General features: G+C 39.6%; 1 protein-coding gene across 3 annotated transcripts; it reads left to right on the forward strand.

Moving 5' to 3' along the window:
- The first annotated feature begins 246 nt into the window (after positions 1 to 246).
- syt9a (synaptotagmin IXa) lies at positions 247 to 24,979 on the forward strand. Of its 3 annotated transcripts, none has more exons than XM_086285984.1 (7): positions 247 to 359; positions 9,130 to 9,625; positions 10,280 to 10,835; positions 15,703 to 15,823; positions 15,921 to 16,092; positions 16,344 to 16,473; positions 24,327 to 24,979. In XM_086285984.1, exons 1-7 carry the CDS (start codon positions 341 to 343, stop codon positions 24,393 to 24,395), a joined length of 1,563 nt encoding a protein of 520 aa, XP_086142110.1. In that variant the 5' UTR covers positions 247 to 340; the 3' UTR covers positions 24,396 to 24,979. The 3 variants fall into 3 exon arrangements, with proteins under 3 accessions (XP_086142110.1, XP_086142105.1, XP_086142116.1); XM_086285979.1 differs by having other exon boundaries at positions 260 to 1,233; XM_086285990.1 differs by having other exon boundaries at positions 269 to 398.
- The last annotated feature ends 1,883 nt before the right edge of the window (positions 24,980 to 26,862 follow it).

Here is a 26,862-nt window from a genome sequence, read left to right on the forward strand (position 1 = left end):
GACCGGATCGGGGAGTTCGACGAGTGCAGAAATGGGCAATAGATATAAGGTGGAAAAACCTTTATTTATTTATTTTACAGAATCTGTCACAGCCAACTGAAATCGCCATGAAATCCATAAATCGGGTAATTCGAACTTACATTAACAGCTGTTTCACGTTATTCAGAGGTTGCAATAACTAGCCGTAAAAATGAGGGCCAATAACCCAGCTTTTAAAGTGGTCATTCAAGTTGGCATGGCAACGAAACTGCTTGGTCCCCTGTATTTCCGAATTCTACGTCCAGTCTTTGACAAAACAAATCGTAGATGTCATTGTAGCAGTTATCTTGACAAAGATAAGATGGCACCAGGGGGAAAAGGTATTTAAAATTACCTGCAGCAGGAACTCCAAGTGAATGGTGCGTTTCTTGAGTTGATTTACCAAACTTGTAGGCTTTTTAAAACATTTAAAATGTAAAAGGGTAAAGTGATTTCACAAAGTGGAGGGGAAAAAAGCAAAAAAAACCATGTCATTCTCTGATTGGCCATGTGCGGGCACGTAAAACCACACCAGCCTCATCGGAGCAAAGAATAGAGGCATGCTATCGGTATTAGTGCTGGCGAATCCAGCTATTTCTCACTGTAGTGAAGTGCTGCTCAACTTTCCCGGCGATCGATACTGTTCGAAACCTTAAAGATAACGGATTACGGCCAACAGGACCGCCTTGTGCAAAGACACTCCGTGCACACATTTTCAGCACGTTGGACAGCGCACGGCGCCGCAGAGGCGGTGCGCGGATTCAACCGGTGGCTTTCAACGAGCAGAGTGAGGACCAGAGTGGACCGTTTGACTAAATGCTGTACAAAAACTCTTTTTACGTCACATGTCTGATAGGATTTTTCTGCTTTCTGCACTTGGACTAGTGTTTTTCTCGTTCTTCCTAATACACGGTGTCTTTGTCGATTCCATCGTGTGGGAAGGCGTGCCGAGAGTGGCTGACTCTTGAAGCTGTGTGCTGAGTAGCGTGGAATAGGTGACTGTCAGGCGGGAGGAGTGGTGTGGTGGTGCCTAAGAAACCTTCCCTTTATAAGGATGCTGGTGGGAAATGCCTGGAGACAGAGATGACGAGATTTGTCAAAAGGCGCTCGAACTCTTGTCAGATCTTTGTTCCAAGGGGGAAGTGCAGAATGAAAACTGTCGGGATTTTATCTACTATTTCCGAGATCTCGCCAGACCACGCTACACGGATTCAGGTGAGGCATCATTTGCAAGCTTGATTCAATGGTTGCACTAAATTCAATGTAAGTGAAGTCGCATATGACTTCTTTCACTGAACATCGCACGCATAAAGCACACTATAGGTGGTCCAAGCTTGGCTCGACTACTTCACGACGAAGATTAGTCTATAATATCAAAGAAAAATTAGACTTGTACATTATTTTTTCACATTAGTTAGCTCACCGATCCGGTTAAACTATGCATTTTTCGAGGAAGTCCATTTTTTCTTCCATTTTTTTCCCATTTCTATCACACGAGGTTGGCGTGACATCGTGTAGGCTAGTCTGTGAACACTCATCAGATATGTTTCACTGGATGAGTTGCCCTGCATCGTGTATTTACTGACATGTCACAAACATTGAGTCATACTACTTTGAAACTTTGCCTCTTTTTTTTTAATTCTTACCTAAAAGCATTTGCTTTTTATAATTAGATTTAGAATTAGCCACTCTCGCTTCATAATTATCAACACTTAGGGTAAACACATTCGCCTAAATGGCATGCATAAATTAGTGTCAGTGTGCATGTGTGCGGAGGAGAGAAGGAGCGAGCGAGAAAGCGTTATTTGGAGGCGCGAGAAAGCGTAATTCCTGCACATTTCCACTGCATTCATTCTGCTTCCATAGTTTGCATCAATGATTATTCATCACGTGACAGGACTTTGTGAATTGTCAGTCTCCTCCAACCCCCAAGCTCTCCCTTCTGTTCCTTTCCACTTTACTTCAACTATCCCCCAAAGTCCCAGCTCTCTTCTTGCTTCCTCATTCATCATATAGGCCGATCTTCTCTTGTCTTTTACACTGACACTTTCAAAAGTGAAATTATGTGGGTAGCCCGTGGGGCTAGCTATCAAGAGGGCTTACGGGTTTAATTTCTGTTCCAGCTGGCATATATCACTCAGCGTGATGGAAGAAAGCCATAAGAGAATAACAAAGGAAATAAGTACAAGGCAGAGGACAGCTACTCTTTCAGCTAGAGTTGAAGCTGTGGGTGTACCGGTCATATATATATATATCTTTTTGTTTTTTTTTACAAATATGCTAAACATAAAACATCATTTTGACTTCAAATTTGATTTAAATCAATTACGTAAACATATTTACAACTATTTTCTCAAAAGATCATAAAATATCAAGGATCAATGAAATAAAAACTGGAACATGAAAGAAAAATAAAGATGTGTAACATGTCTTTTAATGGATTAGTCACCCACTTGGAAAGATACCTTTCTTGACACTCTTACAGAGAGTATGTTGAGAAGTTTAATATCAATCCCAATGACTGTGGTCAATCAATCAATGCCTGTCTTGCTGAAGCCAAATGCCAATTAGTTTAGCTTTTGCAGGAACAGAAAAATGTGTCTTCCACTGTTCAGACCACATATCACAGCTTCTAATTTTTACACTTTAAAACTAGCATGATTATTTAACAGACTGTGGCAATTAATCAGCTTTAGAGATACGGTAGGAGGATTAAGTTACCTTGGAACAGAGTCAGGTTTCAGAGTTTATGAGGGAAGCTTTATATTTAACAGATATGTATACGAGTGGATTTAGTCTTTTCATCTGTCAATAAGCAAGTAAAAAAAACAAAAAAACAAAAACATATTTGCAGAAATGCAAATGCAATCGAATGCATCATCCTTTACAACATTGGGGACAACAAGTTGGAACCACCTACTGTACATGTGTAACATATTACATTTCCAATAGTTTTTACTTACAGAGAGGTATTCTTAGGGAAAATAACATCCCAGAAGTAGACATTACATATATTGCCTTTTCAGTACTTGCTTGCCTCCTACACTTTTGCACCTTTGAAGGTCCTGTGCACTAAAATTGGTCCACCCTCTTTGTTCCAATGTAGTCTTTAAATCCCTCCAGATGTCTATAGCTTCTTCTCCACCAGGCAGCATTTGGGCGGCCTGCCAAACCGACTGTGGGCTCAGCATCCTCAGATGGCAAGTCCCTCAATTTCTCCACATTATTCTCTCAAATCACACATACTCTGGTATTCACAGAATTTCACAGTGCAGAAAGGACAGTTGGTCTGTGTTCCTGTGCAAGGTCTTATGACAGCTCCCACACACAGAGCCAGTCCTAATTGCAGGACTGTGGGATTTGGAGGATGGGTTACCTTACCAACAGCATATAGTGAAAAGTGCAAAAACCTTTATTGCCAAATAAGTACACTTTTGGCTGTTTGGACTAAAACAGTCATGCAATTGATGTGTAGTCTCATTAACTTTTATCTAATACTCTTACCATGACAAAAAGTCAGCCTCAGACTCTTAATTACAAGTGTGATCTTTACATTAGATGTGTCAGGTGTGATTCAGCTCATCACGAGTCCTCTCATATTTTTAAAAGCAGCTCTTCTTTGTAGTATCAGTCAGACCAAACACTCAAGACAGACTGAAATCAGCTCTAAATCTGTGCCCAGCTCTGTAAGTGGGAGCAGAAGTTTATATGCAAAAATTCTAAAGTTCATGATTATTAATCTCACTCATTAAAAACAAAAGAAGAAACAAAGTGGATCTTGACAGGTACGGTGTTCTGTTGCTATAGCGTGCAACTAAAAAGAAACAAAATGAGAGGATTGAATGTGATGAGTTCAGGAAATAGTTTGCTTCAACTAAACGTAACATGATATCTGTCAGCTACAATTCGGATTAGTGTACAGCTTTAACATTTCTAATATAAGCTACTTTCATCCAAAATAAAATAATGCATTCAGTCCAACTGTGTAACAGCAAATGCTACATCTAATCAAATGCCTTGTGTTGCAATGAAATTTAAACTTATTGTAGAGCCATTAATGATAAATAAATTATAATGATAATCCTGTATCTCATTAATCCACTCTCTGTTTCATTTAATTGTGCATTAGTTGTACATTTGTTGCTTGTGTCTAAGCAGATTATCTGTTCGGGTATTCATGAGGAGAAAGTCTCCTTGATGTGATACACATCATGATTATTACCCTTTTGTTAAATGTATCAACATACCAATCACTTGATTTCCTGGAGCTTTTATAGGCTAATAAAATAACATGCTCTGCTTAACAGTAATAGGTTAATCAGGAAAACAATCATTGCTTTTTCTAAAAACTTCACTCATTGTTATGACTAATGTACTTAATACAGATTACACCAATATTACACTTTTGAGTTTTTTTCTTTTGAAAATTTTATTCCAGTCTTCACAAGCCTGATTTGTCTTCGCATACATGAAGGGACAAAGGATATGTCTGCTATAATACTATGGGCAAATAATAGCCTGTTGCATAGTCAGCACATAAACTGGGAATAATCTGTATCGCTGCCCTCGCATAGCCAAAAATAGATACAGTCAGGTGGATACAGCAGACTGGTTCTATTCAAAACACTGTGCAAGAGCTTGGGCTTTTCAATAAGCAAAATTACCTCAAAGATGAAAGACCGTTACATTAAATTAATAGAAATCATGTGTTAAAGAGAGATGATGGGGAACTGGTTAGAAGAGGGATTTGGGAGTCAGTTTAGCTGGTATCAAAGCTTAGAGGAAGCAGCAGACAGTGGCAGAGCAGGAAAGCTCAGGTGGACACCCTGGGGACTTAAAGGGTAGAAACAAGAGACCTCTGCTGGTGGGCCAGAACAGAAGAGGTCAGGCAGATGGACTGAGCAATGGAGACTGACGTTGCAGAAGAGTTCAGATGGTTCTGGCTGTCGGCTAAGGTGCTAGACAGGATGGTTGCTGGAAACCAGAGTCATCTTTAGTTAAGGGAAACCAGAAGAATCCTTAGTCCTGGCCAATGAGAGGATGGCATTTGGAAAGGGGTGCAAGACAGGTGACTGCGGTGCTGGGAGCTCAGTGAAGCGTGGCAGTGTAGAAAACCATATGGAATAAAAATACGAAAACTGCATCTAATTACCCATTATCTCTATTGGTTAAATCAAACATACAGCACATATTTTATAAGGTCATGTGTATAAGGACATGATATACTTATATAAGTGGCCACTTCCATTTTTAACATATGATATAATGCTTTGCCAATTCTTATGTAATTCTTATAATCACAGGCCATGAGATGGTTGTGAAAGCAGACACTTAAATTAGTCGATAATAGTATGAGATGCAGCATTAATAGCAGGTTTTCTGCAACTAATAGGGAAAAAAGGGACTTCAAAACTATATGTCTTGTAAGACATGCATAACCTGAATGATTGTGATCAAGATTTTCGAATTCTTATTTAATGTGATTTTTGAAACTATGGTGACAGGGGTGCATAGCTGGTCAAAATCGTCACATACAAGAGATGAAGAAATAACTGAATGATGAGTCTCGGTAGCCCTGATAATACAAAATATAAGAGTAAAAGGGAAAAAAAGACTGATGACCATTAATGATGCACTGGAGACGGTTGTTAACAATGCAGTGGTAAAGCACCATGTCAGTATGTGTAGTATTTTTTCAGTACTTATTCAGTGCATTTGGCCACGTTATGAACAGCATTTATTTCTTCTGTTATCTTGATGATGAACAATTAAAGTGATTACCACTTAATCATTTTTTGCCTCACAGAAGCTCAAGGATGGATAAGAGCTTAGGGAATGAGGGAATTCAGCATATAGAAAGTGTAAGCCTTTGATATTTCCATAATTACACATGCATAACAGCTTTAAAATCTATACAATCCCAGATGCGTACTCCATCCTTATTTTATTTTGACCTTGTCATTGCCCCTGGGATTGGTTAGTTTTGAAGGTTTGGATTCTTGTTAAATATTAAATAATGCTGGTTTCTTTTCTGCTTTCACTGCTGCTGTTTTTAAATGTTTGTGTTTTTGGTTCCTACTTTGGGTTTAATATACTTGTGATTTATTTCAGTTATGAGATATTATTGCCTTTTTAGTTTCTGTCTGGAGCTGATTATCATTTTTGTTTCCTCACTGTTTTCTTGTGTCCGTGTTGAGTAGGTGTTCTGGATTGTTTCCTGTTTTACTTTGATAGTTTTCATTGGTTGTTTTAATTTGGGTTTTTTTGTTTGTCTTTTTTTAAAATTTGTGTCTAATTCTCAGCCAGTCCAGCATCTGGATCCTCGTCACCGCTTCCTTCATGACAGACCCATCCCAACTTAATATCTACTACTAAGACATTAGCCGACATAAGGAGTTTATAAGATTGTTCTGGTCTGCTTCAGTGACATTACATCATCAAATAACGGTGCATAAAAACACACTGTTCAAATTCAGATATCAAACAGTAACTCAAAAACATGACATGGGATTTTCAAAGCAAATTTGTGTGCATATCTGTAACACCAATTAGGATGCAAACCATCTCAAGCCTGTTTTAACAACTTTAAACTTTAATTAAAGCCTCAATTAATTTTTATGAAAATTACACATGCTGTGTTTGAACTTGTGACATTTAAAGTTCCCTACAGAGCCACATTTCTTCAGTTTGGTATCTCAGAGACTCCAGCTGTAAAACATGGTTAAATGTAACCTTTTTTCATATCTTCCATGGTCTTGATTGACATTAACAGCACTTTTTAAAAAGGCACAACATTATTACATGTTTTTAAATATCAGTAGAATTAACAAATTTCTGGGGTTAATACATCTAATATATGTGAATACATACATACCCTTACCTCAATTTGAGGCAAATGGTTAATACTCCATGGGGTCCTTATGATCCAAAACAAGACTTCAGTTAATTTTATTTGCTTATAACAACAGTTGTCTTATGGTGCTTTATATTGTATGGGGTAGAAGACCTTAACAATATTAGAGAGAAGGAAACAAGCAAGCACTTGGTGAAGGTGGAGAGAAAGAACCTCCCTTTACTGTAACAGCCAGAAAGAGGCTCGGGGACATTTGCAGCTTCTGGAAAGAGGGAAAGTAGAACAGTGAAAACAGAAAAGTAAAGATCATTTAAGAAAAGACAGGTAATAGTAATGTAACTTAGTATATTATCACTGTTTGGATGAAAATTCCTTTTACTTGCAATAAAGTTGCAAAGTTCATGTAATTATTTCAGAGTCATTGCAGCAGTTTCTATTTTTTTTTTAGTGCTTTTGCTTCTTGAGAGCAGAGATGATTCAGATGCCCTTGATGACTCTGTTGCTTCACACCTCATCTCCCTTTCCATGGTGACTTGCACACCCTGGGCTGGTGTAAACAAATGCAATGCACTCAAGAATTATTCAGTGTCATGCTTTGAAACTATGAACTTGATAGATGAAGACCTGGATTGATATGCTGGTAAAACTTTTTATACTCCCACGGCCATTACTCCTGGTGTTGCCCACAAGTACTGCTTATATATAATCACACAGTTTATGATGCACATGTGTGAACAGCAACCGAGTAGTAACTTTAATTTTGCAAAGCTGTTATCTTTAGAGTGACATCTTCAGTTTGTTTATACGTGTTTTGTGGATCCACAGATTTAACAGGAGAGCTAGAGTAGCTGTTAGGAGCCCTTTAAACTCCTACATGTACCAGTGTAGAGCAGCTTCATGAGTGATCTTGTCCTTGAATTTTGGGATTCGATAGTATTTCTCTTATAAACTCATCTGTTTTCAGAATGTTTTTTTTTCTGTTTTGTATAAATTGCGACTTTCACGCCTTCCCTCCCCATTTGTCAAATTGTTTTTTTTAACCACAGACCATATATAACAGCCTGTAAATGTTTTTCTTGCAAGCTGTTTTTTATACCCTCTCATTTATTTACATGATAATATGCATTAACCACACAGGCAGCATGAAGCGCCTTGGGTTTAGCACTTTATCAAACTACTGGGAACATTTTAAATTCTTGCAATTAATGTACCTCACTGACAGTTTCACATTATAAATTATACTCATGGAAGAGAGTTAGTTCTGCTTTCTTGTGGCTGTAGCTCAGGTGGCAGAACAGGTCAGCCACTAATCAGAAGGTCGGTGGTTTGATCCCAGGCCAAATATCCTTGGGCAAGATACTAACCCCATGTTTGCCAACTGGTGGTGGTCAGAGGGCCCGGCAGCCTCGCCTCTGTCAGTGCGCCCCAGGGCAGCTGTGGCTACAATGTAGCTTGCCATTGTAAATGGGTGAATGACTGAATGTAGTGTAAAGCGCTTTGGGGTCCTTGGGGACTGAGTAAAGCGCTATACAAATGCAGGCCATTTACCATTTCTTTTCAAAGTTCTTCATTGGTTATTCCTATGGAAGCCAGGAGAGCTCACCAGACTCAAATAAACATCTGCAAACAGACAAATCCAAGCAAGTTCAAAAAAGTAATCTTCATCTGTATGACAATAGCTGCTTTGCAAATACACACAAGAAAAACCACAAAGCAAAAGTCAAATGCCATGTGCATGCTTGAAAAGAATTTCTGAATTGTCATGTTAAAACAAAAATATTTTAACTTATTTTCCGAAAACAACAACAAACCAAGAACTGTGGTCATCTGTGGTTGTAATGCTGCATTTCTATATTTGGTTTTGTTGTATTTGCACCTCTTTTGTGGAAAAATCATTTTTAAAGTTTCATTTTTTCACCATAATTATCAGCAAAGGAAATGAAATCGAAACATGGGGGGCACACTACCCTTAGAGTGCAGATATGAGCCTCCATTGGATAGTTAAATACTGCTACTACTACTGTACATAATTTTGATTTTATTGAGCATTCTTTATGAGAATCTGTTAGAAAAGAAAAAAATAAATCCAACAGGACCTATAGCTGTGTACCTGACATGTCCATCATGCAGTATTTTTAAAACATTTACTGAGTAACTTAATCATGAAATGGTTATATATGATGGTGATATCAAAAATCAGAGTGCAACAAAGCAAAGAGAAGACTTATTCACTGTCAGATCTTGTTCTCTCTTTCCAGACATATCTGTGAGTCTGCTGTCATTGGTAGTGACTGCCTGTGGCTTGGCCCTCTTTGGGGTCTCCCTCTTTGTTTCATGGAAGCTCTGCTGGATACCATGGAGGGAGCGTGGGCTTTCCCCCACCACCAAGGAAGCCCATGGGCACCTCAACCCGACTATGAGCCCTCTGCCATCACAGTCTGCACCCAGGCAGCCAGTTTACACAGCTGTGGACCCCCCGATGCACAACCGCCGTGAATCATCACATTGTTCCATGGCCAGAGAGCCTACTCCCGTGGCATCTGTTGTTTCAGTGGAGGCTCCGGTGACTCCTGTATCACCACCACCTGTGGTCATGGCCACACCAGAGGCAGCTATGAAGATCAGCCACACATCTCCAGATATACCACTGGATGCCCAGAGTAAAAGCAGGGAAAATGGAGTTCACACTAACCCCCGAATGCAGAGACAGACCACTGAACCCCCACCTTCTGGATGCTCAATGTCTGAAATAGGGTCAGTATGAGGTATTTGTTGATTTATGTGCTCCCATAAGATATGCTGGCCTTATTTTCTAAAAATCCCCTAACAATTATGATCTCTGTTAAAAACGCTAACATTCAAACTACTAATTGTTTCTGCTACTTTTCCCAATAGAACAAGAGAGATGAAAGACAAAATGACTTGGACTTGACTTTAGTTATGACTCCTGCCAACATGTTTCACATTTTTACTTTCTATTTGTGCATCAACTATAATACATTTAAGGATTTTGGTAAAGGAAAACAACTTACACCTTATTTATGATTAGGGTTAGGTAGTTCAGAGGCTTGGTTGAAATGTGGATTTTGTTAAGTGTAGGTGTCTGAAACATGACTAAATGTCATGTGCAGATGTGAGTATAAAAAACAGACACATTATAAGGCAATAATGAAACCAAAACAACAATTTCTGTCTGCTAGACTATAAAATGTATAATACAGCACACTATGTGTACACTATGTTCTTGAAGTGAAAAGCAGCATTGGCACTAGATATAAATTATGATATGCAGAACAATTCATTATGCAGGTTGCTTCAAAAAATATGCAGCTGATGTTTTAACATTCCTTCTTTTCATTGTGTTAATGTTGTATGATTTTGTTTTCTGTTGATTTCCTCTGTGCACAGTCAAGGGTCCATTCGTAGACACATGAACCTCTCTAACCCAGACTTCAACGTGGCCCAGTTCCAAAGGCAGGACTCCCTCACCGGAATGGGCCTGGGCCTGGGCCGCCTCAAACCCGAGCTCTACAAACAGCGCTCCCTTGAGGGGGACGAAGGAAGTCGAAGAGACGGAGGTTGTGGGCGCCTCCATTTTATCCTCAAATATGACTGTGATCTAGAACAGTTAATAGTTAAGATCCACAAAGCAGAGGACCTCCCGGCCAAGGACTTCTCCGGTACCTCTGACCCTTATGTTAAGATCTACCTGTTGCCCGATCGAAAGACCAAGCACCAGACAAAGGTGCACCGCAAGACACTCAACCCTGTGTTTGATGAGGTCTTCCTGTTTCCTGTGGCATACTCTGAGCTTCCTACACGAAAGCTACACTTCAGTGTCTATGACTTCGACCGCTTTTCACGGCATGACATTATTGGTCAAGTGGTGGTGGACAACTTCCTGGATCTGGCAGATTTCCCCAGGGAGACAAAACTCTGTCGAGACATCCAGTATGTCTCCTCGGTGAGTTTGAACGTTCACTCAAAACTATGTCATATTTACTTAGAGCTGCCAGGTTATATTTAACTTTTCCCCCACAAAGGCTGTGTGTGACAGCTGTGTGGAGAGTTCGAAATTTGTCCCTCTGTCTCCCACTGGCAGTACAAAGTACTGAATTTTTTTCCTTTTATCACTTGTCAGGTCTGAAAAAACAGGACAAAAATTAGTTAAGGTGATCAGGCCTGTGTTTGAAAACTGATGTTTTCTTTTACTTTGCTGTCTCTCTCTGCTGTCGAGATGAAAAGACTTTAAAAAAGCATCTGTTTAATAACAGATGTAGTGACCCCGAGCGCAAAATTTTACTACACAAGACATCTATGGCATCAGTGTTGATATTATATGCTTTTTAAAATTGCCTTTACATGCCCGGAGAATGATTAGCAATAGATTTTTCATTAAATATGGTTTTTGGAAGGAATACTAATTTAAAAAATATGCATTTAGAATAGTGTTTAATACTATACCTTCCTTTTTCTTTAACAATCCTTGATGCTGCACATATTACAAATAGATGACACAAGTGAAGGACTGAGGCATTTTATTAGCAATTACTTTTACTGCATCTGCTCCCACCTATCTAAATTCAGTTTGCTCTGCTGGAACGACCTGTTTACCATGAGTAAATTAAATCCTTTGAGACTTTTTAAGGTCAACAGGATTACAGGCCTCTTGCCATGTTACCTTACTGACTGCGTGCTAGTAAATCTCATTTTGTTAGGACCAGTTTCTGTTAGACCTATAAAGTGAGCATACAGTTGCACAGAGAGTGTCTGTCAGTGTATGTACGTCCTTATAAGATCAAATGTGTGTGAGAGAGAAAGAAACGGAGAACAGGAGAAAAAAATATTTAAAAAAAAAACTGAGAAAACTGGTTTGGGAACAAGACATACGCACCATTTTTCTTTCTTTCTTTCTTACATTATTAGCTATTTAAGATCTTTATAATGTTTTTCACTGTTCCTGCTCATCTCCTTTAGAGGTGAAAGATCTCAGACACCACAATACAGCACTGGTATTTATATGTTGGCCTGTTTTATTTACAGGCATTTCATTTATTGAGCTTGAACAGCTGTAACATGCAACTGATCCCTATATTCTGTTTGCAGTTGATTGCAGGAAACAGTTTAGGCAACAGAACTCAATAAAACAAGATCAATAAAGCACAGCTGTGTAAAGGAAAACTATTGGTTGAATTTAGATGAGATCAATTCCCAGTCACTATGTTAGTTATGATTTTACTTGTGTAAGGGCATAAATCTTAGTTAAAACATTGCAACATTGCTTAATAAGCAATAAGACAGTCCAACAGGAACAGCCGTGGTGAGTCAGTCTGGAAACTGTAATAAATGTTTACTGTGGAACATAGTTAACCTTCTCAGCAAAAAGATTTTAATAAGATGTGGAGTGTCTTTGCAACTGGGCTTACTTTAGCAGTGCTGCAGCTTTCTGAAATCTTTCAGAAAGCACAGTGTTGCTATAACCGAATGTACTGCGCTTTTCGTTAAAACAATATTTTGACCACTGCCGACCTTTAAGAATGAACTGTTTTACAGACTCATCTCATCTCAGTCAATTCTTCTCATCTTAAGAATTGACTTTTGAGCAAAACATGCAGCCAGTTCAACAGCAGACAAAAAAAAGCATGGGAGTATTTGACTGAGCAGCTGTGTGTCTATGTTGTGCATATGTCTGTCTCTTGTTTATCTAATAAGCGAATCATCATCTGCCTCTGTTGGCGTCCAGGCTTGTCTGCTACATCGCTACGTCTTTTGCAAATGTCTGCACTGCAGCCATATCATTTTTAATAAGGAGAGCACATTAGTTAGCAGAGTTTGTGTGCCTGATGCACTGGCCATTAGTAATGGAAAACAAATTGTTATGCTTTCATCTCTAGTATAAGCAGCTCCATCACTGAATTTAGATTTTCATTTCACAATTATACTTTCATTCAGATTAAGAACAGTAATACAGATGGGAGAGAATCAATTAAATATTAAATCTAACACCACGCACTTGTTGTGGTTGTTTTTATTTGTTTGTTTTTAATGCTCATTCTTTGTTAGAACTTCATTACATGCAACTTAAGATTGCATTATCACACATATTTATTGTTTATTCACAACAGCAATATGTAATTAAGTGAGTATTACTGCATATATACTTATAATCTCTGGTATTATTTCAAAAAAGTGATTAAATGTATTTTATAATGTTCACTTTTCTGTATGGCTAGCATGCTTTTATATTCTTCTCATCAAAGCTGCCACATTTATCCATGCATTTTATTGTCTATGGTAAAGGCACAGTAATCAGTTTTCTTTTGCCTTTTGATCTCGTCTGTTTCACCTCATCGAAATTTAGATATGTGGTGTTATTTTGTGCTTTTTATTGCTGTGTCAGTTTAAATTATGACAACGCAGAGCTCAAATTTGTGGCATAGTCCACGCCTGTCTAATTTGCAGGCTACTGATAGCAGCTAAGGTTTTAGTGCATAAAGTCTCACATACAGTGTGCCAAAGACCATTAACGGCTTCCTACTCATGGCCTCTAAAAATACTGACAGAATCTGTCTCTTCTTTCTGTCTTTACTCTGTCTCTCTCTCTTTATCTATCTCTGCCTGCCTTTTTTTCCCTCAACATGTCTCGGTCTTTCTTCATCACACGCACAAATGCATAAACAGACACGGACACACCTGTTTTAACCCAGCTGTGACGAAGTCATCAGCTGTGTCCAACTTTTAGTACGCAAACAAATTGTTTAAAGTAAAACAAAAAAGAAGTAGCTTACTCAGAAAAAGTAATTAGATGTGAATGCATATTATACGCATTCTGAATGTAGTGCTAATGGGTTCTATAGAGTGCTCAGAATGGCTGAGATATTCACAGACAGTAAAATAACAGCTTTTGAGGCAGAAGATACTGGAAAACATAAAAGTGAGAAATGAAGAGGGGGGAGGAGATGCCGAGAAAACAGCATGACGATACACGAGCATGCCAGATAGAGCCTTCGGGGGAAAATGCTCACAAAAAGTATTGGGATTGTTTTGATCCATCAACATATGGATGTTTACTGGATCAGTGCACCTTTGCCCTGTTTAACTGATTGCTAATCAATGTTGCCTGGTTGGAACAGAATGGTGTGTGACGTCTGGTTGATGGGAACCAGTGATTAACAGAATCTGGAATTCTCACATTTTCACACTGTTCAGTTTTTGTCAGTTTCACAGCACTCAGCTAATGCACACAAACAGAAAAAAAGGAAAAAAAACCCACAGAGTACACACAGACTCTTACACTTGTACAAATGCTTGTTCTCAGAGATTGACACAGATGCCCCACACATATATCCTCATAAATGAGCTAATTATCTTTGGACACCAGTACATAGACATGATATTCTGTAACCAGTGCACAGAGCTTATTTGATAGAAAATAAAGAATTATCATTAAGTCTTGATTTCCAGTGGGACAGGCCATATTGATGTGTCATTGCCAGATTTTAGCTTGTTTAGCTCTGCAATAGAAGCAGATTGTAGATTAATGAAGAACATGTGTTATTTTTACTGGATTTAAGAATGACAGTCTCAGTATGAACAAAAGCTGTATAATACATTTGATGGTTTGAGCTTTTAAATACAGAATATACTTGTGGCATACCAGCCTGATTATCAGAAACGCTGAGCATGACATTCAACCTGCAGATGTTACATGCTATTTGATGCCTAAGAAGTTTTGCGGAGCACGTAAAACACAGTGCTAATCTGTTTCCCACCTGTATCACAATTATTAGACCATGAAGCATGTAAAACAGATAGTTCTGGGATGTGGGATGCATTTTCTGGAGGGTTTTTTGAGTTAATTCATCCTTCACATTTAAAAGCCTTGATGAGTAATTGATCATGATTGCAGCAAAATATACAAGTGCAATTCATGGGTGATCTCTCTCTCTCAGAAAAAAACAAAAAACAACACAGAAATACACACTCACAAAATGCCAAATCAGTTTCTCTAGCTTAACCAAAAATAATAATAATAATAACTCAATAGTGTCCAAGTGTGTGTGACATTCCTAAGACATGCTATAGAAATTGTTGCCAATTGTATGGATGTCCCTCTTGATAGATTTCTGCATCTCCCTTTTCACAGATACTTCTAAAACTAGCACTTAACATATATTATACTTTGGATACCAAATTAGTTATTTTGAATATCTTAATTTAAAAGGCATCTTAGCATACATAAGAGTTGTTTTGAGTTGTTTTTTTCATTGACCTGCTGCTGCAAAAAACATTCCTACTTGGTCTTTGTTACTTTTAGTATGAGAGTTTCATAACAATATGGGGCAAATCTCAGTCTTAGATTTCTCAGTGCAGTTGAGTAATATGATGTCATTATCACAATTACTGGAGCAGCAAAGTCAGTTGATCCTAAGTTTTCAGTGTTGTTGTTTTTGCACTTCAGTTGAATTTACTGAGCTTACCTTTGTAAATGATCAGATGATGATGATGAGTTGATGACACGTGCTTTGAAATACCAGCACAATCTCACCAACATAGCAGCAGATCAGCAAGAGATTCTACTGTAGGTGTCTTTACCACACATATTTGTGTGCTTTCCTGGTTCACACTTCTTTTGTGGAGTTATTTTAAGCACTAGCGATAAGTGAGCAGCAGCTGAACTGAAGCCTCTGTGCCGGGTGAAATATGGGAGGCTTTAATTGGAGCAATATGACAGAAAATATTATTTGTAGAAAAGTTGTACACTGTAAATAAATGACCAGAATAATACACAATCAAACTCATTTTAGAGTAAATATTTTTGTGTCTTTTAGGATAATGTGGACCTTGGGGATCTGATGTTTTCACTTTGTTACTTGCCTACTGCGGGCAGACTGACCATTACCATGATAAAGGCTCGCAACCTCAAGGCCATGGATATCACTGGTGCATCTGGTAATTAAAATCTGATACTGACTGTAACTGCAGCACCCCACTGGTATCCCAAATGTAAATCAAGTTAATTTTTCTTGTTTGTGTCATTTTTTTATAGATCCATATGTGAAAGTTTCACTGATGTGTGACGGTCGCAGATTGAAGAAGAGGAAGACATCAACAAAGAGGAACACTCTGAATCCAGTCTATAATGAGGCCATTGTGTTTGATGTCCCTCCAGAAAACATAGAGCAGATCAGCCTTTTGATTGCTGTGATGGATTATGACCGGTTCGAGAGTTTCTATAGAGTAGTTTCTACATCTTTTGCATGGGTCAATGTTTAATTTATACTTGCTGCATGGCAAAAGCGGATAAAATATATTCCAAGAACATTTGCAAATATTTCCTCAAACTCTTTGTCTCTGTAACATATTGTCTTGGGTGGTTTTCACACACAATATGTAAGACATTATTATTTTTGGAAAGCATGGGAGGACTTATAATATTTTTTCTTTCTCCCTTATCCTCCTGGGTCTACAGAGTAGGCCATAATGAGGTCATTGGTGTGTGTCGAGTCGGCAATGATGCTGACAGCCTCGGTCGAGATCACTGGAGTGAAATGCTTACATATCCCCGAAAACCTGTCGCCCACTGGCATCCTCTCGTTGAGGTGAGATGGCATGTGTTGACACACACACACACACACACACATATTAGGGGTGCAACGATACACAAAATTTACGGTTCAGTTTGGTTTGATACTTTGGTGTCACGGTTCGATATTTTTTTGAGAAAAAAAATGTTCATGCCTTTTTAATTTGTCATTTATTAAAATTATAAATATATATTTTAACTCAAAAGTACAGTTTTTAAATTTAATGTTGCTGAAACAACAAAATAATAAAAATAAATAATTCTATCTGATCGAGGAATCACTCATCTTTGGAAAAGAGAGTTTTTTACAGAGAAATGTCTCTTTCCAAAATAAAAGCTATACTATACGCTTCTTCTGGGCTGTATTCTCAGCAGCATATTAAACATATCAGGTGCCCATAAAGAGAATCATGTGCTAACGGCTGTCTAAATGACTCGGGTAAAGTTTGTAGCATGTGTGCTTGTTGTTTTTGTCTGCTTCCACTTGTCTTTGCACTAGGATAATGTCGGCGTAAACATGCAGTCATATTCATTGTGTTCCCACTAGTGCTGTCAGCCTTAATCTCGTTAAAATGACATTAACGCCATAACGCGGCAAATCTCCGTTAACAAGTTACCGCGGATTGCCCCGTACCAGAGCGTTCTCACTCCCGAGGCGTAACATGTCGACGTTTTGTCACGTCCCGCGGCGTTCCTGAGGAACGCGAAAGGAGACCTTCGGCGTTCTTATGGTACGCGGCGGGTTATGGCTGGAATCCAGTGCAATGACGCTCCCGCGGTAGTAGACGTTCCAGCCCTGTATTCCAGCCCTAAACCTAACCTTATCCCTAGCCCTGACCATAACCTTATTCCTGACCTTAACCGAGGTAAGAGTATGAACACTTGTAAGATGGCGGCGCGCACAGACGCAGCGGCCCGGAGCTCCTACACTTTTGCACTTTTGGTGGTACTGTGTATTATTTCACACAGTCTGGGGTTACTTCAATACAACAGAGATGATCTACTACAACTAAGCCGTGGAGATCTTCAACTAACATCCGAGTATCTCATCCCCCCGGAGATCGTTAAGCAACCCCCGGGGCTACCCGCAACAGCAAGCCGCAGGAGGAGACGTTGCGAGCGGAGGCAGAAGAGAGGCAAGCGGGGAGGCCTGTGGGCACGGCTAAAGACTAGTCCGTTTAAACCACCACTCCCGATCATATTCCTCTCCAACGCCCGTTCAATCCGTTACAAACTGGATGAAATACGACTGCAGATCGCCACTCGACGGACTTTTAATAACTGTTCGTGCATGATTTTCACTGAAACCTGGCTGGACAGCGCCATTCCCGATGCGGCTATCGATCTAGTAGGCCGCACCGCCTATCGAGCCGACAGGTCTGCGGACTCGGGTAAGAAGACTGGCGGGGGGCTGTGCATCTATATTAACAACCTTTGGTGCACGAACGTCACGGTAACGGAAAAACTGTGCAGTACAGAGGTAGAACTGTTGGTGTTAAAGTGCCGTCCATTCTATCTCCCTCGGGAATTTTCTGCCGTTTACATCTGCGCTGTTTACATTCCACCAGATGCTAATGCTAAGCTAGCGTTAGCACAATTGAGCAGCAGCATCAATAACAGCCTGGTAGCACACCCGGACAGTGTCTTTATTGCGGCTGGGGATTTTAACCACGCGGACCTGAAATCTGTACTTCACAATTTCCACCGTAATGTGAAGTGTGCTACCAGAGGAGATAGAACGTTGGACCAGGTGTACACCAACATGGCGAATGCGTACAGAGCCCAGGCTTATCCCCACCTGGGTCTGTCAGACCATCTCTCCCTTCTGCTACACCCAATATACACACAAAAGATCAAGAGCACTGGGATTACAACCAAAACCGTGAGAACATGGCCGCAGGACGCTATTCCGATGCTTCAGGACTGTTTCCACTGCACAGACTGGGATGTATTCAAGGTGCAGGACACTGACAATCGTGTCGCATTGGACAGTTACACCTCCACTGTCTTGGACTACATCTGTTTCTGTGTGGACAATGTAACAACTTGGAAACGATTCCGTGTGTTCCCTAATAATCCACCCTGGATGACACACGGAGTTCAACAACTTATTCGAACAAGGAACAACGCTTTCAAATCCGGGGACCAGGAGGCATACAGTGCTGCCAGGGCCAACCTGAGAAGAGGCATCAAGACTGCCAAGCAGCAGCACAGGAGGCGTATCGAGGCCAGGTTTGAGAACAACACAAACCCAAGGCAGGTCTGGGAGGGCATCAGGGCTATCACGGACTACAAAAGAAGAACACCATCACCCTCAGCCGACAGTTCTACTCTGGCTGAGGATCTAAATCTCTTTTATGCCCGTTTTGACAGGGAGAACACCGACCCTGTCCTGTCCCCTCTCCCCTCAACCGACCCTGCTCCGGTCCTGAGCACTCATGAGCTGAGGCGTGTGTTCCGGAGCATTAACACCAGGAAGGCGACCGGGCCGGATGGAGTGCTGGGCCGGGTGCTAAAAGACTGTGCTGCGGACCTGGCGTACGTCTTTACCTCTATATATAACACCTCGTTGTCCTGTTCACTGGTACCATCCTGTTTCAAAGCAGCAACCATCGTTCCCATCCCAAAACAGTCAAATGTCACATGTCTGAACGATTTCAGACCTGTGGCACTCACCCCCATTCCCGCCAAATGCCTGGAGAGACTGGTCATTAAACACATCAGAGCTGCTTTTCCACCATCCCTGGACTCGCACCAGTTTGCATACAGGGAGAACCGGTCAACCGAGGATGCGATCGCCACAGTGCTGCACACATTACTGAAGCACTTGGAACACAGGAACACCTATGCACGGCTCCTCTTTGTAGACTACAGCTCGGCTTTTAATACCATCCGGCCATACAAACTCCGTCCCAAACTCCACCAACTGGGACTTAACTCCTCTCTGTGCAACTGGATTGTGGACTTCCTCACTAACCGTAGACAGAGTGTCAGAGTGGGTAAGAACACCTCTTCCACCCTTGTGGTCAACACCGGTGCCCCTCAGGGGTGTGTTCTGAGCCCTCTGCTATACACTCTCTTCACCCATGACTGTATTTCCTCCTGCGCGTCCAATCTCATTGTTAAGTTTGCAGATGACACTACAGTGCTCGGACTTATATCCAACAATGATGAGACAAACTATAGGACAGAGGTGCAACAACTAGAGTCATGGTGCCACGACAATAACTTGGTCTTAAACACCAAAAAGACCAAGGAGATCATTGTAGATTTCCGGAAGAGGGGCCATAACAACCATCTGCCTCTCTTCATTGGCAGTGAGGCGGTGGAGAGGGTGAGCAGTTTTAAATTCTTGGGGGTAACTGTGACCGAGGACCTGTCCTGGGGCAACCATATCACCTCAGTTGTACGGAAGGCCCAACAGCGCCTCTACTACCTGAGGAGACTGCGGAGCGCACACATTCCCAGATCTCTGATGTTGAACTTCTACAACTGTGCCATCAGCAGCGTTCTGACGTATGGATTTCTAGTGTGGTTCCCCAGCTGCACCAAGGCCGATCAGCAAGCACTCCAGCGGGTGGTGAAAGAAGCTGGCAGAATTATTGGAACAAGTCTGCCAGAGATCAGTAATATCTTCCCCACTCGCTGTCTGAGGAGGGTGCACAGTATCCTGCGGGACCAACATCACCCTGCGTGCCACCTTTTCCATCTGCTGCCCTCAGGGAGAAGGTACAGGTCTATACAGGCCAGAACATCTAGACTGGCCAACAGCCTGTATCCACAGGCTGTGAGGCTCCTGAACTCTCTGCCCCCCTCTCACGGACAATAACCATATCCAACTTCTTAATAGCAATGAACTGGTCTGCATTGGTGCATCATATCTTTATTCTCTTCCCCCTCCTGCCCCCCCCCCTCTTTCTTAAATAGATAACTATCATATCTGATATCATATCTCACAGTACAATAATATTGAATGGGTTGCATTGTTGTATTTTGTCATGTTTCTCAGGTCTTTGTCTGAATTTCTACGAACATTATTGCTAAGGATTGTCTTATTGCATTGGAGTCACACTGGGTTAAATATGTACACTTGGGTTTTAAGGGGTATTTATTATTTTCTTCTTTTTTTTGGGTTGTATGGAAGCCCCAAACGCAATTTCATTGTTCTTGACAATGACAATAAATAAATAAATACTAAATACTTTAATGATGTTAAATAGCGTGTTTCTAAGTGATTTGAAGAAAAAGAGCGAACATGTGTAGGTTCAGTCCAGACGGTTCTCATATTTCCTCTTTTTCCGAGGTCGTCATTTAGGAACGTGGTGGGTAGCCGAAAACGTAATATGGTGACGATTTGTCACCTAGCGTAAAATGTTACGCTTTGGGAGTGAGAACGGGTTGCCCGTACATGGGGCTGGGTGGCGTCAACACGTTAACGAGCTAACTGCGCTAACACACTAGTTCCCACCAATTGAACATTGTGTGGCACATCTGACATACTGTTTTACTTTTGTCCATGACGCGCTTACCATCAGGGTCATACTTCACATGAAGACCAAGATAGTTCCAAACGCCAGATCTGAATGAGGGTGGGGGAGGTTCAATTTCAGGTAGCGTTGAGGCAGTTGCCATGTTGCAATGAGCTTAGCTTCTGCCTTGCTAGCTTGCGCTGCACTCAGTGGATCTGTGCTCGACAGTGCAGCCTAGGCGGAGAAGTCCACTGAGCGCTCAACACAGACAGCATCGTCAGAAGAAAAGTTGATAAAATAGATAAAAATTTTTGTATTGTTCGATACATATGCCTACCGAAAGCACTGCATCGAACGGTTCAATATCGATACATGTATTGTTTCACCCCTAATGTATGTATGTATGTATGTATGTACGTACGTACGTATGTATGTATGTATGTATGGATAGATGGATAGATAGATAGATAAAATTCCCCTCTCTCCCCTGAGGGGGGTCTATGCTTCACGCTCGGGTCCTGTACCAGAGGCCCGGGAGCTTGAGGGTCCTGCGCAGTATCTTAGCTGTTCCTAGGACTGCCCTCTTCTGGACAGAGATCCTACTTGGGACTCACTTCACCTAGTGTTCCGATTACCACTGGGACCACTGTTACCTTCACCCTCTTCTCTGAGCCCTTGATACTTCTCCATCTTGCACCCTGCTGTTATGTGCTGGATTGTTTGAGGGGCATCTTTACACAGCCTGCACCTGGGGTCTTGCCTGGTGTGGTAGACCCCAGCCTCTATGGATCTTGTGCTTAAAGACTGTTCCTGTGCTGCCATGATTACTGCCTCTGTGCTGTCTTTCAGTGCAGCTTTGTCTGGCCATTGGTAGGATTTCTGGATGTCAGCCACTTCATCTATGTGCCAGTGGTACATACCATTCAGGGGCCTGTCCTTCATTGATGCTTCCTCCTCTTTCTTGGGTTTCTGGTGCTTGAGGTATTCAGGTCGGTTGGGCCATCTTCCTGAAGTTTAAGCAGTATAAAATATTTATAACATAAACATAATGATAAAAAAGCATTTATCATTAATTGAGGTTAGAGTTGACAGATGAAAGAAAAAGAAAGTGCAAGTGGGTAGGAAGCTTATCACTGTCCAGTTATTAAGGCACACTGAGCTCATTACTATTCACTGATACTGAAGTGTGTTGTTAGAATGCGGCTGTGAAAAGATTTTTGGTCAGTGGTAAAGGGAATATGGTTGTAAGCTATAACAAAGCAAAAAAAGAGAGGATGTCTGCCATTTCATGGAAATCACTTTATTGCCAGAATTGACAAGAAGCCTAGAAAGCTCAAAAACATTATATATCTGATTTAATCATTTTCAGTGAAAAAGAAAGTGGCTCTCTCCAAAAAGTCCACAGATGGTGATGCTATTTTATGTGAAATTGCATATCTGTGTGTGATGGCTAAAATATAACCTGTTCCACCAGAGATCAAATTGGCTGCCAAAGTTTCCATAGCAATGTAGCGCCTTCTGTAAAATCGTTTATTTTTCTACAAATACAAGCTAGTTTAGAACTTGTAGTCATCTTTGTAATTTACCAGTATGACTTGGCCTTATACCATCATCTCTGAGATTATGATATCCCTAATATTTATCCCAAATCTTTTTTTTAGCTGTTGAAGAGGGAAGGTAGACATAGTGGACAAAGCACTGACACAATACAGCATGTTTTGTGAATGGCAAAATAGATATCCTTCAGGTTAAAGCCACCGATAAAACTCATGCACTAATCGCCGTACTTTATTCTAGCGTGGAGTGAAACTATTGTGAGTTTGAAATGTCTAAGCTACTTCTATTGAGTGAATGGTAAGGGTGTTCAGTTTCTTATATGTGAACTTATCCATAGAGCTTCACAAACCAAGATAGTTCTCTATATTCATACATACATTCACACTGCAAGTTCAGTGCTCCTCTATCCAGCAATATCAAAACACCTACTGAACCCTTGTTCAAGTCATAATAATTAACAGACGTGACCATTTTAACCCATGGAAGTTAAGTGTATTTACACAGTGTAATAGTGACTAGAATTTACTATACATTTTAGGTATTCCTCTACATCTACAGAATTATTGGGATGACCTATGAATTTTCAAGTTCCAATAGCAGCCTAAGTTTAGTCACAGGCTTTTCAGTGACATTAGTCATCATCTGTGGATGCACTCAACATACAAGTCCTTTACTTGGAAAGTCTCCAAGCCTCTTGAAAATGTGCAGGAGCCATTGTGGGGAAGTAGGTTCAATTTTGACAAAAATATCTCCAGGCTTTATATTTTTCCTTCTTCGTTTCACTTTTGCCTCTTCTGCAGCAAAGGTAAGTATTTATGTACCCATCACTTTCTGCACACTGAACCTTCTCTCTATGGATACACATTATTTCTTGAATAGCCCAGTGGTAAGACCTGTTTACCTTTCATAAACTGAACATGATGTAGTTGTTGAGGTTATCTGACAATATTTTCTCAGATAGTAATACTGCTTTGACAAAACTGTGTTTTACAGGTTACAAATACATACCTGAACTGAGAATCTTTGGCCAACCTCCATGCAAATGATACTCTGTGCCCTCTCCACAGGAGATAGACATTGTAGCTGAGATCAAAGGGTTATAAAAAGTTAATAAACAGCATTTAAATGTCTGATTTGCAGCATTCCCTTAGTTGGTAACAGCAAGGGGAGTAAGATGGGGAGTTTCATCCCTTGGGAAAACCAAAGTGCCAATAAGCAGATTTCTGAAATATGGTGTCTGGCAAAAATTCTATTTTTTGCTTTCGATGTAACATTTATTGCTCCTAGTTAATGATCGGTCTTCAGTTTGTTCATTTACAATGATGGTCAACCTAATGAGTATCTTTGCCAAATTCACTGAATGCTAAAGAAACCATAGTTATCCTGCCCAATTTTGAGTCAGTTTATTCTCATGCTACTCACAAAACAGTACTGTACTTTTATGCTGTGAGGTTTCAAATGCAGGTCTGTTCATGTGTTTCTATGCCAAATGAACCACTTTATCTATAAAAGCTTTTATCCTTTCACTTGGACTTGGCAAGAAAAAGGTGCCATAGAAAAAACGTCTATGCTAATAAAATTTAGTGAATGCATAAATAAACTGACCTCCCAAAAATCAAAAAAATGAAATGGCAGACATACAGTGTTTGTTTCACTGCCCAATTCATCGCTCTGTAGGTGGTGAGTACATTTGTTCCAAGATAAAAAGGTAGGATTGGCTCTAGATTTATTTGATATCATCGTACATCTGTTTATATGACTAATAGAGATGGAGGTTTTTTTTGTTTGTTTGTTTCTTTTACACTAACTATCATTGCAATCTTTCTGCTTTATTCTCTTGCAGTACCAGGGGACCACAGGTAGTAGCCAGGGAGGATCCTGTAATTCTCTGAAGACACCTCCTTCTCCGTAGCCATGAGCAACAATTCAAATAAGCCGAAGGCTGTGCTATATGTACCTTTGGGCAGATGTGATACAGAATTTTGCTCATATATGGTCCTAGCATAAAAAAATAAACACATGCATTAATACCTATGGAAAAGAAAGACACAAACTGTCTTGAGCTCTGCTCTTTTGGATCAGTTGCATGTTGAATGACTGCAAAGATGGATGTTTTTTTTCTATGATGTTCCATAAGAAAAAGAACCAGCACAGGCAGATATTTTAGGTCTGAGCTGTTCCTGAGTTTATAAACTCATTGCTCTTTTTTTAATAGTCTTGTTACTTGTTTTAATGAGATGAGTCTCTGTAATTGCACAATGTACTTACAACCAGTTGAACTGCCATACTGTTCTCTTTTTTTTGGTTGTGAATTGGTGCATGAGGTCATGTTTTGATGGGATATCTTCTACTTGTTTGTTGGTTTTTGTTTCTATTTTTTGAATAGGATGTATTGTTCTGTCAGTTGATGTGCAGTGACAGTTCATTTTTAGGCAAAATACCTGTAAGTAAAAGTATGTTAAATGTTACGAATAAAAATTATTCCATAGAAAAATGTTCATCAGTTTCAATTCAGTTAATTTGAATGTGAATTAGAATTTCATAATATGCTAGATTTCTATCACTTTAGCAACTATAGTACACAACACTAGCTCTTCAAGATAAAGTAAGTAAGTAAGTAAAGAGCAAAACTGTGTTAAACAGTATACAGTAAAATATATTATCTGTAGAATATCTTTTTTATTACTGTTTAAGATTAGTGTTTTAGAGCACTAAATATAAGACAAAAAGCTAATGCAAACACATTAAAGTTTTGCATATTATTTTATTTCTAAGGTTTTACATGTCAGGACATAATAAAAATTTATCTAGTCCTCATCGGGTCTTAATAGTAGATAAAGGCAACCAAACAATCAATTAGATTGTTTATTATCATTCATCATTTATAAAAAAAAAAAATGAAGCCAAAATGAAGATGCAGCACATAAAAAACATAGTTCACTCCATGAATTAGAAGCATATGGAACCACATTTAACAGCAATAACTTTTAGTAAGTAATCATTTTCTATATTTTCAGATTTTTTATGTTCGGCTTAATTAATGTTTTAATGTTGGCCATGTTTTGGTTTTCAGAGTGATGACCTGACATTTGCTGTATAATGCTATCGTATACATAGGAGTTCATGGTCAAGTTAATGACAGAAGGTTCCAAAGATACGGTGGCCATACTAGCAAACCTTGAGACCTCAGAATTAGGGAGACATTCGAGGGGGGGGGGATACATGTACATGTACATAAACATATACAAAAAACTAGAATTTTACAGTGTTTATCTATTAGTAGCTAGGCTAACACACTTACCTCTCATATAAAGCTACCATGCTAATGGAGTGATGTAGCTCTTAAGATCACTACTGATTTCACCCATGATGATGACTAGAAAGCTGTCAAAACTATATAGAGGTGCACCTGACTTCTACTTTTTTTCTTAATTCCTATGGAAGCACAAAGCATGTATTTAGTTTTTCACACACTGCTTCTGCATTTTGTCTTATTTCTTATTAAATAAATAATGACATGTTTTGTAGTTAATCTTTGCCAGATTTCTAGCTACTATGAATCTACTGAAATCTACTGAAAATATTTTTTTCACAAAGCACATCTGATGTTGTTCCCTTTGTAGTGAAAAGCTGATTTAATTTTACAATATTCACCGGATGTGTTGTCACAATTTAGTACCATAACTTATCGGTGAGAAGTAAACAACAGTAAACTGCATCCAGGAAGTTGCCTGACTCACTCGGTGAGCTGGAACTTGAAAATCAAAGGAAACATAATTACCAGTTTCCAGACAGTCCCCTTAAGCTCCTTTCTCATTTCATTTGCTTAAATAGCTTATGACTGGCACTGTATCCAAAGTGCTTCAGTTATTTTCTTTACTTCACGCACTGGTAAAAGGTTAGCTCTGCCAGTCAACAGAAATTACAAGAAATATTTCTAAGAGCAAATAAACAATCTTTTATTGTCTTTTATTATTATGTATCCTTATTATTACATGCACTGAATATATTCTTCAGGCTGTATAGAGCAAAACACAGTTTTAATAGAGAAATCAAAGTGGTAGGCATAATCCTCAAAGCATTTTTAATTTCAAAACAGCCAGAAGGAAAGGACATTAATATTTTATCAAAATATTACAGCCACATGAGAAAGAAAAAAAAAAAAAAGGGGGGGGGGGTGATTTTTGGTAAGTAGGTTGGTAGGTAGATGTGAGAGTGAGAGAGTGAGCATGTTTTTCTTTTTTCTCCTTTAATGAAATTCCTCTTTAAGGCCATCTTTGAAATTGTGTGTCACCTGAAGGAGGTGAAGATGACAGTGTTTTTGTGTATTTACTATTAGCTGACAATCATGAGTGGTTTTTTGAAAAGAGTTTCTCAAA

This window comes from Aulonocara sp. 'chitande type north' Nkhata Bay, linkage group LG1 (assembly GCF_057382095.1).
Source record: "Aulonocara sp. 'chitande type north' Nkhata Bay isolate Kocher_YH1m ecotype deep benthic linkage group LG1, A_spYH_male_GT1.1, whole genome shotgun sequence".
Lineage (NCBI taxonomy): Eukaryota > Metazoa > Chordata > Actinopteri > Cichliformes > Cichlidae > Aulonocara > Aulonocara sp. 'chitande type north' Nkhata Bay.

Bases quoted from the DNA above. Each gene is read 5' to 3' on its own strand.
- syt9a (XM_086285979.1), top strand. From the start codon at position 1,086: ATGCCTGGAGACAGAGATGACGAGATTTGTCAAAAGGCGCTCGAACTC. The intron at 1,234-9,129 runs GTGAGGCATCAT...CTCTCTTTCCAG, and splicing joins ACCACGCTACACGGATTCAG to ACATATCTGTGAGTCTGCTG. The intron at 10,836-15,702 runs GTGAGTTTGAAC...TGTGTCTTTTAG, and splicing joins ACATCCAGTATGTCTCCTCG to GATAATGTGGACCTTGGGGA.